The 16,048-nt window shown below is 54.4% G+C and overlaps 2 protein-coding genes across 2 annotated transcripts; both read right to left on the bottom strand.

Moving 5' to 3' along the window:
• Positions 1-1,221: 1,221 nt before the first annotated feature.
• Positions 1,222-7,758, bottom strand: NCLIV_048710 (Apicomplexan specific protein, related; the record flags this gene model as incomplete). Its single annotated transcript, XM_003884423.1, has 10 exons — positions 1,222-1,311; positions 1,640-3,054; positions 3,356-3,664; positions 3,913-4,093; positions 5,125-5,209; positions 5,421-5,596; positions 5,770-5,897; positions 6,367-6,437; positions 6,795-7,154; positions 7,493-7,758. The coding sequence occupies 10 exons, from the start codon at positions 7,756-7,758 to the stop codon at positions 1,222-1,224; spliced, it is 3,081 nt and encodes a 1,026-aa protein (XP_003884472.1).
• Positions 7,759-10,855: 3,097 nt separating this feature from the next.
• On the bottom strand, positions 10,856-12,999 carry NCLIV_048700 (conserved hypothetical protein; the record flags this gene model as incomplete). Its single annotated transcript, XM_003884422.1, has 4 exons — positions 10,856-11,469; positions 11,700-11,816; positions 12,303-12,409; positions 12,950-12,999. 4 exons carry the CDS (start codon positions 12,997-12,999, stop codon positions 10,856-10,858), a joined length of 888 nt encoding a protein of 295 aa, XP_003884471.1.
• Between the last annotated feature and the right edge of the window lie 3,049 nt (positions 13,000-16,048).

Raw genomic sequence — 16,048 nt, 5'->3', positions numbered from 1 at the left:
CTCGACTCCTCTCTTCCCACACGTGAGTTCATGGTTCCTCAGGCTTTTGCTCCACTGCAGCTTCTCTTGGACGCCTGCAGTCCACGGTTCCCTTCACATTGACACGAGGCGGCCGCCAGGCGCGCATATGTGCCTCGCTTGGTTTTTCGCAGCGTATCCCTGCTTCCCTGTCTTTTATCCCTGGGAAGAAACAACCGGATGACAGGTGTACCTCTAATTCTTACGAGATCTATACAGGCACGCATGTACAGACGGTTTGCCGTGTCTCTGCTTTCCAGGAGAAAGGACTTTTTTGTGTTTGTACAGATGTGCTTGTCTCGACCGTTCTCTGCTGTCTCCTCTCTACGTGCCCACGAACCGCAATCCTGGCCAGTCAGGCATGTTTTGGTCCTTTCTTCTCGCCTCTGTTTCCATTTCTCCGAGGCGCCGTGTCAGGCCCTACGCAGTGCACACAGAAAAGAGCCAGGCGTCCTATGCGCAGAGAGGCAAACCGAAACACGCCTGGGGGCGTCGGGAACGCAGGAACCGCAGAGCGGAAGTCTCTCTTGTGCGTCGCCTGGCAAGATAGTTTCTCGCCACCACAGTGGAAGCCTCTCACGAAGACAGCTGCAGTTTTGATCCCTTCCTAGTTGGCGCTCTCGCAAAACTGTTTCGCCCATGTCTGTCAGCCTGGTCTCCTCTCAACCTCTCAACTGGCAAACACTTGGGGCCGCCGGGCGCACACTCCACACAGCGCGAACTGTACGGGTGAAACGCGTCGGGTAACTTCTGAACGGGGGATTCACTTTTTGGGAGCTTAAGAAGAACAGGTTCTGGTTAATTGGCATCTTTCCACGGAAAACGGAAGGCAGCGTCGCTTTTGTTTGAAAACAAAATTTATTGGGTTCGCAACTGTTTGCCCCCTTCTCTCGTTCCCCGCGGCTGCCCCGCTGAAAAATCACGAATGACACAGAGACACTCCCGAGAGAACGCCAAGTCGCTTCACACAGACATATATATATACGTATGGCCGTGTGCGCAACACGAGCGTCTTCTCCCTCTGCCAGCGGTTCGATTTGCGTAGTCGCACTTGTGTGTGCACGCACGTATAAGTAGATCCGTGCATCCACATGGCATTTGCATGTACAGAAAGGCGAAGCGTCTGAAGGATCCTTCTCCGAGACTTTTGAGCTTCCAGACCGACGCGGGAATGGCTGTTTTGGCCTTTGAGCGCGCTCCGATTTACAACTTGTTTGTGCGCTGGCGGTTGAAGACTGGACCGTCTCGGACGCGGGCTTGTGCCGACGGGGGCGGAGGAACGAGTCCCTGGGGCTGAGCGCCGCAAGACGAAAAAGACACGAAAACGCGAGCGCCGACGTTAGCGGCTCTTCCTGGGTTTCTCCGGTGCGAAGGCTGCCCCAGACCAGACGCTCTCTCGTCCCGCACGTGCCAACGTTACGCGGAACACTGATATTTGTTAGCATAAAATAGTCGACTCTACACACCAATATGCATGTGTCTCTATATTCTACCAGATCTACGCTTTTCGACAGGGCGAGCCTCTAGGAGGAGTTCCCCTGTGGCTGTTTTTCGTCAGCTTCTCGGGAGAGGCGCGACCGTTTAGAACGTCTCTTTGCAGGGGGTGTCTTTTTGGACTCACCGGCGCGGGTCCAAACTGTCGCTTCAAGTCCCCACCAGGAGCCTTGTCTGCGCAGAAGAGTGCGGAGTTCCCGACGCGGCTCTCGTTGCTGGAGAGTCGCGCCTGCTCCGGCCAGCAGGACCACGCAGAATCCTCTTTCCCTCCCAGAGGCTCTGGGAGGCAGGCGTTCCAGTTGCAGCCGCGCTGTCGGTCAGTGCTCGTGCGCTGCTGGCAGAGGAGGTTTGGGACTTGCAAGGTCACCTCGAGGGGATAAGGCGCTGCAGGCTTCGGGGGAGCGATGTGCGCTGGCTGCGCCATCGGGAGGAAGGCGAAGCGTGCGCCGTCGTACCTGACCGGGGCGGGCGCGGGTCTGGGCATCGCGTACGCGAGAATCCCCACCGGTTTTGGCAGCGGCTTGGACGGCGCCGAGCCAGCCGCCGAGCCAGGCAGTGGCCGCGGAGCCATCTGGAACGGCTTTGCGCCTCCACAGAACGGCATGGGAGGCGCGAGTCTGCGGTCGCCGCCTGGCTGCGGAGTGATCAACAGAGACCCAGACACCTGGCGACTGGGCCGGTCAGTTCCTAGCTCGCTTGCCCGATCTGGGTCTGGTCCCAGGGCCTTTTTGAGCGCGTCGGCGGGGAGTTCCACGCGAACGGAGATCGGCACCTGACAGGGGATGGTCCTCTCGCTTCTTGGCGCGGGAGAGGCGGGAGGCGCGAAGAGGGGCACAGGCCGCGCCTGGAGGAGCGCCTCTCGCTGGATTTCTTGCTGGAGCTGGAGTTGCTCGAGTTGCATCTGTTGCAGTTCGAGTTGCATTTGTTGGCACTGGAGACGCGGATCGACGAGACTCCGGTCGGGAGTTTTTTTCTCGGGGCTTGCCTCCGATGCGACGCCCAGCGCGGCCTTCTCGTCCTCGTCAAGGTCGGTCACGTACACCCTGGCCTCACTCGCGTCCTTGGAAAAGTTCAGGCACACGGGTTTCATGTTTTCCCCGACCAGAATCGCGCGCGCGTCGGGTTCGCGGACCTCACTTTCTCTCCCGTCTTCTCGTTTTTCTCTGCTCCTCTCGCGGTGCACGTCGCCAGCGGACAGCGCACTCGCGCTGACACCCGAAAACGCCCGGAGGACCGCCGGCTGCCCCGACCCTGCTTCGTCCAGGCAGATCTTCACCGTCGTGGGCTTCTTCCGCTCGCGCACAGCCCTACGGTCCGGACCTTCCGACGCGCAGAAGGAGCCGAGCTGCGAAGACTCCACAGACTCCTGCCGACGGTTCAGCGCGGCGCTCGACGCTCCCACGGAAGACAGCAGCTCTCCGTTCGACGCCGACGCTCGACACGGACTGCTCCACGCGAACGACGTCGGTGCGGGAGGCACGCACGGAGGCGCCGACGACCCGCAGCTGAACAGGTAGCACTGGCTCGGCGCGGCAGCTGGAGCTGGGGACAAGAAAGCAAAAAGGAGACATCGAAACTAAACTGTGCGCCACGAGAAAGAACGCCACCAGACCACTCACACGCACAGGGCAAATGCATGCGCCTCGCGGTTACGACTCTGTTCCGGGCGTCTTCAACGCGTGCTCGGCTCCCCGACCGACCTGTGCCCAAATGCCCGCCTCTCCCTATCGCCGAAACACCCGTGCCGCCGTCGTCAGTTCCGGGTACGTGTCTTCCTTGCCTTCTCGGTCTCTTTCCTCTGTTCCTGTGTTGACGCTTTTTTGTCTCCTGTGGTCGAGCTTACCCTCTTGCTGGGGCCCGGGAGCCGGCCGCCGGCGAGGGGGAGGAACGACGCGCGCGAACGGGAGCAGGACGAGAGTCTGGGAAGCTTTTCCTTCGCCTGCGGCCGGAGCGACGTCTGTCAAAAACAGGGTTTTGTCGGAAGGCAGAGTCTGTTCGAGACACGGGCGGCTCTTGGCGGCGTCCGCGCTCTCTGCGGCACGTCCTCCGAGGCCGCGCACTGCAGACCAAACTGAACTGAGAGGACCGCCCGTGCGCTCCGCCGCCTTCGGACCGCCGAGCTGCAGCAGCCGAGGGCTGTTGTTATCCTCAGCTGCAGACACGCCACGCCCGAGGGACACACCGGAGACACGGATTCCACATGGGGGGATCGGATTCCAGCGAGGACACGGGGACGAGCGCTTTTGCCTCGCCTTTGGGTGGCGAGCGTGGGAAGCGGAACAGCGAGAGCGACGGAGGACGCCCCCGAGTCGGACCCTCTTCCCTTTCCGAAAAAAAACGGCTGTGTCGAATTAATGCAAGCGCCGACAAAAAACGATGCCCAGTGCGCGTCTTGCGTACCTGGCTCCCCCGCGGGCCTTCGCTTGTGGTCAACACTCCACAGTCGAAAGAGATCTCGCGCCCCGTTGTTCGCTCCGGCAGCCTGAGCGAGGTCAACGGGCTGAGAAGCCAGCCGCCGGCGACGCATCGCCCGCGTGTACACATTCCCTTCAAAGTTCGACAGCTGCGCCAGCAACTGGATCTGCGCACGCAAGCAAAACCGCGGACACGATCGGGAAAGCGAGTCGGCGGGACGGAAGCACAAGATACACTCGTAAGGCCTCGGCTGGAAAAAGAAACCACCGCCGTCGCACGGTGACAACCCAACACCAAACATACATATGCACACATCCACATCCACCTTTACATATATATACATATATATATACACATATATATACATACACATATACACATATATATATACATATATATATATATATATATGTATATGTATATATACACATATATATACATATACATATACATATATATATATATATACATATATATATATATATATATATGTATATGTGTATATGTATATGTATATAATACATACAGGGACAATTCGGTGCAGGGTGCAGCTACGTGTTGCAGGCAGACGACATGAGTCCACTGTTGATGCACATCTCTGTTTATATACGCACGCATAAATATGCATACATATATATATATATATACATATGTGTATGTATCTGCGAGTATACTTTGAACGCGTAGGTCTGCGCACAGATGAATTTGGAGATACGTTGCGATTACAAGACCGTCTTCTTGCGAAACTCCGGAAGGGGCCGCGATGGAGACGCGTCACATTCGAAAAACTCTTGAAGAGGGTTCGCTGTTGCGATAAAAGCAACGCGACCGCTTCACCTATTCGGAGTTTTCCGTCCTCGTAGGTGTGGAAGCGAATCGTAACACGCCCAGAGATGAACCCTCTAACAATTCTCGGAACCCCCAATGTTTGAGGACACGGTCGGATCAACGCCTCAACAGGCAGATACAGAGAGAGCACGCCAACTCAAATCCTCATACGTTTGCACGTACGTAGCTCCACATATATATGCAGATATATATATATATATATATATATATATATATACATATATGCATATATGTGTTTTAATGCATTTACAAGTATTTATATCTGTTTGCAAGTGTATGCGCATATAAATATATATGTAAACGCACCCACAAGCGGGCAAGTATATAGTTTTTAGGGGACGAGCATACCTGTCGAAGGCGTTGAATGAGGGCGGGCATCCAAATCTTGACGCGGTCCTCCGTGGACAAGACCCAGCACGCGGCGACGAGGGAGCTAGGAGAGCAGGGGAGAAAACGAGAACCGGAAAGAACGGTAAAGGCTCGCGGCCCATAACTCTCATCAAGTGTAGACCAATATAAACAAGTCCGTGCAAATGCAGACATACCCATATACCTATATACGGCATATACGTGTAGAGGAGCAAGCAGGTGTGAACGAGACGTGCGTTGAGATGCGCCCCGGAGGTTTGGCGAACGAGGCTCACTAGAATGTGGCGACGAAGGTGTCGGCAGCTGGGAGTTCTTGAGAGTCGTTGGTCATCAAAAAAGGCTGCAGGGACATGACGAGGACGGAGAAGAGCGGAATGGCCGGTCCCTCCATGAACATGTCAAGTTCCTCGTCGATCCAAACTGCTTGGCTCTTTTTCTCGATGCCGCCCTCCTGAAAAGAGAGGCAATGGAGAACACATCTGTCAAGACCCAGTCTTTGAACATTTCCACTCAAAATCCGAACCCATTCACGAGACGGCTGGAGAAAAAACCTCTCGAGCTGCGCCAGTGTACACAAGAAAGGACGACGTATCCTCAAAAAAACGTAGAGAAAGATGTATTTACCTGAGCTAAAACACCAAAGTAGTCTGCCGCGTAGAGGCGAATCAACTCTTTCCCCGTGGGTGTATCCGATCTTTGAGGCACAAGCCTGTTTCGCAGACATTCCCGAATTCTTGGGAGCAGCTGGTCGTCTGCGAGAAGACAAAAAACAAACGGGCTTTCTCTTCTGCATACGTACTGTTCTATGTATACATACATACATATATATATATATATATATATTCATGTCTACATATGTAATATGCATGTGAGAATGCGTACACGTAAATGTGCGAAAAGCAGGTGTAAGCACAGAGAATTATGCCACACCTAGAAGGTGTGTAAAGATCCACCGCATTTGTCGTCGCAGAACGTCACTCCTGCCAAAGAGAATGCTTGCATCTCGGTTTACACCAACAGGTGTACAGACGGATTCTACATGAAATCGGAACAGACGTGGCGAGAAGGTGCGCTGACCGATCACTGGAGAAGAAAAGGCGGGCGGCGACTCGAGCGAGGTATTTTACCCCGCGTTGCGGCCACGCCAACCAGCAAAAGGGTAGAGAGCTCGGGGTAAGTCTCAAGGGAAAGTGTGTGTCGTTTGCGGCAAAACGTCCTTACGTCGGTAGCCGAGGTACTCCTGTAGATCCTGAAGGAGGTTGTTCGCGTTCGTGTCTGCTTCCGTTCGAACTCTGAAAAAAGGGCGCAAGCGTCGCTGTTCTCAACTGGGGAATCTTTCACGTCAACCATCGTTCGAAGCCGCAACGGATGAGACAACATAAAGGCACAGGACGCGAGACACCGAAATCCACAAACTATGCATAAATATGCATGTATTACAGATATATAATTAGATAGATAGATGCAGGTAGAGCCGCGCAAGAGGGCAAACGCGTTCAGAGACGAAGGTAGAGGATCGATCGGTTTAGAGTCGCCATGGAAAGGGTATGGGTTGTAGGCGAAATTCCAGGACGAGAACCGAACTGGGAACAGTCTCTGCATGGTTAATGGTTGCGAGGATTCTGTCTTGGCAGTACGAGTGTCTGTACCTCTGGATCCAGTACACGTGCTCGACGAGAATCGGCATCCACTTGTAGAGGTTCTCCGTGTCCGTGCTTTGGCAGGCAAACCCCGCACACGCTTTAACGTATTTCGCAACTGCTTGTCGGGTCGGGAGATCCTGAGCTGTCGACAAGTAACTTTTCCCAAACGCGTAGAGAGCCTGGGCTGTTGTCGTTCTCTCCACACGCTTTTGGGCCCACAACAGGCGGGGCGCGTCCTCTCCGACCGCTTCCGCCAGTTCGCGGGGCACATACGGACGCGCAGAGGACGCCCACTGCTCATAAAAGTGGATTTCTGCAAAGGTCTCCAACGTCTTCCCTCCGAGCACAACCAGCTTCTCAAACAAACTGCACGCAACCACGCGCATCCACATGCAAATCCACATTCATATTCATATATATATGTATATGTAGTAGTGAAAAAACTAAGTGTAACCATGCGTTTACATCCACGTATTGATATGGATAGGTTGGTACAGAGGTGCCGACGCAGCTGTGCATCTGTGCAGAGCATGGAACTGGGTGTACTCTCGACGAACTCCAGGCAGCGGCTATCGTGTCGGCGGAGACGTTTGTCTCTCTCGCGGTGGATGTGAGTGTGTCGACCAGAGAGCTAAAAAAAAGCTAAAGAAGATGAAGAAGTGTCGAGACAGGTAGAGGGACGCGCAGTGCTGGCCTCGACTCACCCTATCCCTCCGTGCGCGACGTCTGTGAAACAGGCTTGGAAGTCAGCACTGGGTAGATCGGTGGAGAGGTAGCCGAACCAGCTACGCAAGTCGAACCACGTCGTGCAGCGTCGGTCCGCGCAGCATTGGAACCCGCTTCTCGGTTCCCTCACGCTTTCGTCGTCATCGTCAGAGAGCGACGAGTCTGTCTCATGGTCCTCGAAGGCTCCATTGGGACAGGAGTCTTGATGGATGTACCCCTGCTCCAGGAGGTTCGCGCCTTTCATGATGCGAGCGCGTTTCGGAGCAGAAATCCAGAAGCCGAGAGGGAAAGGGTCAAGGAACAGAAGCGCGCAGAAAAGAAAAGAGATCCGGCCAAGACGAAGAATAGTGGGAAGTGAGGATCGGGAGAAAAACGTGGATCCTCGGGCGTTTTTGCCTTTCTAGCCGCACGGCGACGGCTCCTGCGGCTCAGAGCGATCAGCCGGGGACTAGGCCGCCGAGGGTCCGTGTGGAGCGACAAGACGCGAAACAAGAGAGGAGATTCGAGCTCAGGTTTCACAAGCGGAGAACCGGCACGCGAGAAAGGAATTCCGCGGAAGAAGCTGAATAGCCATACCCTCCGCCACACAGTTTTACCTGAGATGCTGGCGGTGTGAGGCGAAACGATGTTGCGGAGCTGGGCACAGAAAACCACGCGAACGCGGAAAAGGAAAACTTCCCGAGTCACGTGTCGTTTTTCGCCTCGCCCTCTTTTGTCTTTTTGTGTCGACTGCAACTCGCCGCGTTCTGCTTTAACCCCCTGCTGGTGTCTCGGGAGATCAAACCTTTTGCGGTTCGCGAGCGGGTTCCGCGCGGCCTGTCGCGGCAGAAAGCGAGGAATGACTCGAAAAAGCCGAGGTCTCTCGTCACCAAACGCGGAGATAGCGGCGTGCTTTCCAAACGAGGAAACAGAAAAAGCTGAGTTCTCACGGCTGCGCGACTGGCCAAGACAGCACACGGTTGGTTTGAGCGCGCCGAAATGCCTCGCTCCGCGCAGCGCAAAAAGCGCGGAGCTGGGAGTGCCGTTTGAGAAAAAAGAAGCGCAATGCGAAAAAGCGTGGATTTCTCTTCTCTCCTAGCCCGCTGTTTGTCTAAAGACAGTCGGTCTTTGGGTCGAGAACCGCTGGAAATTCTCGCCTCGGTCGTGCGGAGCAGAGGGGGGCTGTGTCCGGAGCTGCGCTTCGCTGGCCACTCTGGCAACGGGGAAGACAAGCGCGGGGAAACCGAGGGAGGCGGTGAAACCGAGCAGAGAAAGCTACAGGGAAAGAAATCGGCCATGAGAACGGGAAAAGAACGCAGAAAAAGACCAGATTGAACAAAAGGCTGCGTTGTAGATCGCTTTTCAAACTCAAAACTCTCACGTTCATGTAAATGATAGTGCAGCTCGGCGAGGCTCAAGTCTTGCCTCTCGGTCTTTCGCCCTTCCTTTCTCTACCGTTCTTCCCGTTACCTTCTTCTCTCGCTGACGTTCTCTTCCCCGTGGTCCTCCAAAGAAAAAAAAAACCTTTCCGGGCCAAGACAGAAGGCTGCGTCGCGAACCGTTCTGAAAGGAGTGTTCCCTCCACCGAGTGGCGCAAAAAACGACGTGCCTTTCAATTTTCGTAACGAGAGGTTAGAAAAAAGTTAGGAACCGAGAAACCAAGTTGGGAAACCTCAATCGAGGTCGTTCCCTAGGCCGAGGTCTCTATCCGTTACCCCGTTTCCGTCGCCATGCCACTGTTAGTGAACCCGCCTGCTTCCTTCGCCGCTCTCTCTCTCTCTCTCTCTCTCTCTCTCTCTATATATATATATATATATATATATATATATGATATACATATTATATGTATCTATGTAAGGTATGTAAAACCACTATCATACAACCGACCAAATGCAAAATAAAAGTAACACAAAGAATCGTTCTAATGTTGCGTTAGATGCTACCATACTCCACATCATCGGAAAGAATATGTATACATCTAGTAAGGTATATATATAAATACATAAATATATATATATATATATATATATATATATATAGTGTGTTGGACTTAAAGGCCGTTAAGCCTCGAGGGAAGACTAGGTAACTGACATATGCGGCACAACTGGAATTTCCTGTGAGCAACTGACGAGACTCGAGAAAACGCTTTCTTCCCTGAGTCAGTGGGTTCACCTGCGCACTCGCGCATTTGCTAGACCCAGAAACGAACCACGCCCTGCCATCCGACAAATACTTTTGTCCCTCGCCCCATGTCAATCTCTCTTTCAACATGAAGCGGGTTCGCCCAGGAAAGAAGGCTGGAACGCTGACTTCAAGATTTCCAGGAAACAAGCAAGGCACTATCTTGTCCTTCGCAACTTTTGCTTCGTCCCTGTGTCAGGCCGGTAACACGGCTTCGCTGCATACACGACCCCCCCCCCTCCCCCCGTCGACACAGATTTACGTGGAAAGCTCACTTGAAAGAGTGTTCGCAAATCTATGTATGCATATGTATGTATATATATATATATATATATATATATATATATATCTCGAAAATGAATGGAAACGCGCTGAAAGAGCGCAGGCGGCATGTGCTTTAGTGCATGAGACGTGGAACGGAAAAGCTTCGTCAGCGTGTGTGGATTCAGTCCGAATGGGGCCTTTGTGACGGTTCCAGCGGGACCACAGACCTAACGAAAAATTTACGTTTCTGCCTTGTCTGGGCAGAATCCAAAGGCAACACAGGGGCGGCTCGAGGCCTGTCGCGAGGGAAAAACCAGGAACGTTGGACCCGCTGGAGACAACCTACGCCCCCGCGAAGGTGCAAAAGGAAAAACAAAATGATGGGACTCGGAAACGCGTCTGAGACCGGCAGAGTCCAACGAAACGAGGACAGAAAGAACCGGGTGACTGCAGCACGCGGTACGCTGCTTCTGCGCTAGGCCTCGCTTCAGACCCGCATTTCTGTTTTTTGTCTCTTTCTCTCCTTCCTGATTGCTCATAAACGGCGCGTAACGCATTTGGTTCTCCTGCTTGCCTTGACCCGCAGAAACAAAACGGCATCGATGTTTAGGGTGCCAGCCACCCGTCTTGTCCCCATCTTCCCGCTGCAAACACAAGCCGTGGGGAAAATTCAAAGTACATCGCCGAGTCTCACCTTCTCCCCTGGTCTGTTCCGACAAGAAACGTTACGCGTCTCCGCTCAGCCGCGCATTTCCTTCGGCGTCACAGCCGCCTCTTCGACAAACAAGTGCAAAGTTCCCATGACTGCAACTCTCTCTCTCTCCCCATGGCACGCGCGCCCTGTGAGATCAAAAGAAGCGGGACGTGGGGATGTCCACTCTTTCCAGAAAACGCCTCCCTCTCTCCGGACGGATCGCCTAGCGTCCGCCCACCATTTCTCGGACGGCTTCTGGGCTCATGACTTCTTCTTCATCGTCGCTTGTTCCGAAAAGCGACGACGGCTTCCGGAAGCCGCTTCGCACTCTGCATGCGCCCGGAGCCCCAATCTGGTGCGCGCGCCGCGCCTCCGCGGCCTCGCAGGCTCTCCTGGATGCCTCGGTCTGGTTCCCGCCCTCGCGCGGCAGAAACAACGTGGGGACCGTCTCCTTTGCACCCGAGAGCCGGCGGGGCCAACCGACGCCGCCGGACTCGTCTCGGGCCTCGTCTCGGGCCTCGTCTCGCTCGCCTTCTCGGTCCGGCGTCCACGCGGAGGCAGGGGAGGCCTGCGAGCGCCACTGCGGGTTGCGGCCTGCGAAGGCGGCGCGGTCAACGAGGCTCCTGAGCGCGGCGAGAACTTTCCCGAGGAAGTAAAAGCAGAGAAACAGAAACAGCCAAAACTCCGGGCGAGGCAACAGCGTCTCGACGCAGCGCGCCAGACGCAGTTCCAACCACCGCAAAAACTCTCGCCACGTGGGGCGACCTCCAGAGCCGTACGCGCCCTCCGACCGCGCCGGTTTCGGGCCGGGACCAAGCAGCGCCGCCGCGGGGACACCTGCAGAAGGGGACACACGCGGACGACACCTGGGAACGCCAAATTTCAAAAGGAGGGTGAAACGCTGCCGGGATACACACCGAGCGAGGGGAGATCACGGGAGAGACAAGGCGGAAGGAAGACGAACGGAGGACAGCCGCGAAGCAACGGCCGACAGGGGGATAGACGACAAAGAGCGGAAACGCTTCTTCCTGGACTCTGTTTCTCGCCGCAGCTCAGATGCCTCTCACCGTCGTAGCACTGAGTTGCGTCTTCCTCTTCATCGCGTTCTTCTCCGTCGCCTTCGGTGGGGAACCCAGCCACCTCAAATCCCAGTTTGGTGCACAAAGCGGCGCCGTCAGCAGCCACTAAGGACGGGACAGAGACAAATCAACATTGGAATTTAAACCTTTCATAAACAAAAAGATCCTGAGTGACAACAAAGCAGCCGTGAGGTCTGCCGCCCCGCGAAGGCCACACGTTTCTGCGAACAACCAAATGCGTTTTACACACAGTGGGAAAGACACCCAGTTCGGGCCGTGTATGCGATGTAAACGCAAGACTTTAATCTAAAGTATTTCCGTTAGTACGAGAGGACCGAGGAAATTCAACCTATGGTAGTTCAGTTATTTTAGCGTAAGTACTTTGCTGAGTAGCTAAGTTTAATAAAAATACCTCCCCCAGTGTGCCAGCAGAGTGGATCTCAAGGAGGTGACCACCTGCGAGGCACGGATCCGAAGCTGCTAACAGAGGCATTTTCCAGGACTTGCGAGGCCGATGCAAAAAACCGGGACGGCAGAGCTGCGTCTCCCGTCCTTTTTTTCGCAGCAAATCGACGCGACAGAATGGCTTACCGTCGCGGAGAGGCGAGCAAATCACTGAGTCAGGGGAGCAAAAGGTAAGCGCTAGAGGGCTTCCGGAAGGCGCGGGCGCGAAGTAGTCGTTTTCACACGCTTTGTACCTTCGCGAAAACGCAACCGAAATCGAAGCTGGGGCGACGATCAAAACGAGAAAGGCAATCAACGGGACCCAGACATACGCATGCAGAGACACGGCGAAAAGAGAACATCTCGCTGTCGGAGACAGAAAAAGTGAGAAAATGGCACGTGTCGATGCACAGATCGACGAAACGCAGAGAGAGACGAATTGCACATGCAGATAGACGCACGCATAGCAACAGAGATTTTACGGATAGACTCTTACGCAGGGAAGAGAGCGACGAAAGCGGGGGAGCGAAACGTGCCGCTCGTCGGCAAGTACCGACGGCTACAGGTGTCCCGTGATCGACAGAGACGAATTTTGGAGATTGAACGCGAGAAACTACCGCCCAGGGAAGGGCGAGGCAAAACAGAAAGATCACACGCAGCAAGAGGAGAGGCAAGGGAGAAACCGAAAACAGGAGACGGCTACAATGTGGAGCCAGGAAAAGGCAGACTCACGGGACCAGCCGAACGAAACGAGCCGGGAGACAGAGAAACCGAGAGAACGAGTCATTGCCTACCATTGTTCGCAGAAGGAGCGGCAGAGAAGAGGCGTGTTTTTTCGAGTCATGGTTCCGAGTCCGACCCGGGCGTCGCACTTGGCACACAACGCCGCGGAAGTGAAAGCCTGGCGAAAACAAAAAAGGCACGGAGGCAGGAGTCAGGGCGGCGAGAAGACACACAAGAAGAGCTTGCGCATGCGGTTGCCAAGTCGGTAGCCAGGGCTGTTGACAGGAGCGACGCGAAGGAGAGAAACGCGACAAGCACTGCTCGCTGGGGACTGGACGCAGAGCGCAAGGCGCCTCGCGACAGAGCCATGGAGAGGGGAGGGCCAGGAAACGCACAAAACGGGAAGAACGCGTATCTTCATCAAAATGCGAGAACGGAACCTCGGTTGTGGCGAGTCGGGTCTGCTTCTCTAAATTTTGAGAGCGAGGGAAAGCCTGACGGACTGGGCAATTTTTCGGCGGGAAGGAAACGTCGGATTTGACGACTTCGGCCGTGAAATAGAACACGAGTCGGCGCAGGATAGACTCCGTGTCTCTTCGCTGGCAACACGCTGAAGAAACAGGCGGGAAAAACGAGGCCATAAATGAGACATCGAGAGATCGAGCCCCCACGAGCGGACGGACGCGAGACGCGCAAGGCGCATCAGAAGTGGTAAACGGAAATGCGGAGAGCAAACGAGACGTTGGGCACACGCCGAGAAAAGAGGAGAGAAAAGCACGCGCCGAGAGAGGTGGGCAAGACGGCAAAAACAGAGTCAAGAAGAAACCGAAAAATGACCAAACGCTTCCACGGGACGCGAAAACCGGAGATTTCCCTCTCGATACATCTGCTCTGCCTCCATCTGCTGTGTCCCTGTCTCCTTGTTTGTGTCACTTTTCGTTCCGTCGAAAACACAAAGGCCCTCGCCGGCTTTCCACGACTCCTTCTCTTGGATGCCCCGCTGACAAAGAGACTCCTCTCGTCCCCTGATATGTACGATCTCTTCTCTCTACGAATCCGGTTCTCTTGAGCTACTGGCAACTCTCGCAGCCTCGACCGCTCTTCTTCCTTTCGTCTCCCCAGCTTAGTCTCCGTGCTTCTTCGTTTCTGCATCTTCGTTTTTGCGCCGTTGATTTTTTTTCCGGATTGGCCGGCAAAGTCGCTCACTGTTGCTTTCGTGCTCGTTGCAGGCCAGGAAAACGTCGTCCCGGCGATCGCGCGGGACGTCCGGGAGAAACCCCAGTGAAGGGAGACAGTCGCCTGAAACAAATCGAATACGGCAAACCCTCTGCATGCAACGGATCCATAGCGAAAGGACATGTCTGATTCGCCAACGAAGAACACATTCTTCGCGCACACAGCAATAAAAGAGGCAAGAACAGTCTCAGGGGAACCACAAGTGCAGATCCACTATGCTTTTGAAACCACATATATCAGAAAATATGTGTACACACACATGCATGTGCCTATATATATACTCATGTATATGTATATATTTGTGTAGCTGTCTCCTCTTTCTCAACCGACGAGACACTGTGTACACTCTCCGGGCGGCACGTACACATGCCGGTATACGCAGTCCCCATAGAAACGTGCACATGTGTACAAATACGAAAAGAAGCGCCTAAAGGAGACAGATCATATGGAGCGTATAGGAGCAGCAATGCTCTTTCACAAACGAACTTGTGCGCCCTTGATTTCTCGGAGACTGTCTAAAAACACGTGAACGCAGAATGAACACCACTGCTGCTACCACCTCTCCATGCAAATAAACATATGCATACATGCACACAAGATTATATATACATGTATATATATACAGATATGCACATACTGGCGCTCATATATGAATGCAAATTCAGATGCACGATTGGATGTACTGGTTTGGGTCTCTCCGAACGCCTCTTTACGTACGCACACGTATAGGCGTACGCTCATGCGGAATATCTAGAGGGGAGCTGGAGAGATGCGTCTACGTGAATTAAACGAAGGCGGTGTTTCTCTTTGTCCGGCGACCCTCACCGTTGGCTGCATGCATTTTCAAATCGGCGTGTCTCTCTCGCGATGTTTTGACGTGGGAGTACGACCCATCTTTCCCCGCCTGGTGTGCCGCGCTCCTCCCAACACAGAGGGAGATGCCGAAGAGGAGGAGGGACAACGGTGCGCAGAGCGCCCTAGAATGCCGAAAACGGCCCTGAGTTCGCCTGAGAAGAGTGTCCCCTTTTCCACAGCAGCCAGTGGACGTGGGGCGGGAAGGCGAAGAAGCGAGAGACAGAGAAGAGACACAGGGTGGGAAACAGCGAGGAGAGCAGGAAGAATCGGACGAGGCGGGGGAAGAAGACTCCGGCAAGGGAGGGGAAGAAGCCCCGCAAGCGCCCATAGCGGAAAAGGGAGCAGAAAAATAGAGGCGAAACTGACCGCGAAGCACAAACGTGCAAGAAATGGGAAGACCGCCGCCGAAGGCGGAGCTCGGTTTTGTGCCTAGTAGGGAAGGGCGTTACTGCGCTGCGCTCTCTCCACTTTGGCAGAGTTCCCTCGATGGGGCAAACGCGCGATAAATCGGAAAGAAATACCTCAGCGGCAGAGAGCGAGGAAACCGGTTCCAACCGGGCGGAGTGTGTACAACTTTCAAAGGAAACGCGCGAGGGAGCGGGAGAAAACGGCGCGCGTCCGACGTCCCTGCAAATGCAATTTCAACGGGAGGAGCCGGAATCACGGGACACACACTACCACGCCCTAGATAGATTTATACACACAAGCACATGCGCAGACATACGTCCTTTGTGTGTGTTGGCCGTGCATCGTTTCCAGTTTGCATCTTCCGTGGCTCTTGTCGGATCTTGCGCACATCTACATGCAGCTTCGTCCCGTGCAGAGACGGCGAAAACATATGTGTCTACCAATGGAGGCAAGAGAGTCGAGGAAAAATATCGGTGGAACAGAGGCCGTGCTCTCAAGAACAGATCTCTTGGGAGGGCGTTCTTCCCTGGGCCTGCAACTTGCCTCCCGCGAACAAATCATCGGCCACGGAGCGACATCACGCTTCGGTTGGAGGACAGCCGCAGCCTTGTCGCGCGGTGAAAAAATGAACCACGAAGTAACCGGATTAACTCAACCGAAGACCAGCAAGC

This window comes from Neospora caninum, chromosome X (genome assembly GCF_000208865.1).
Source record: "Neospora caninum Liverpool complete genome, chromosome X".
In the NCBI taxonomy this organism is placed as follows: domain Eukaryota; phylum Apicomplexa; class Conoidasida; order Eucoccidiorida; family Sarcocystidae; genus Neospora; species Neospora caninum.
This window is presented reverse-complemented; position numbering and strand designations above follow the sequence as displayed.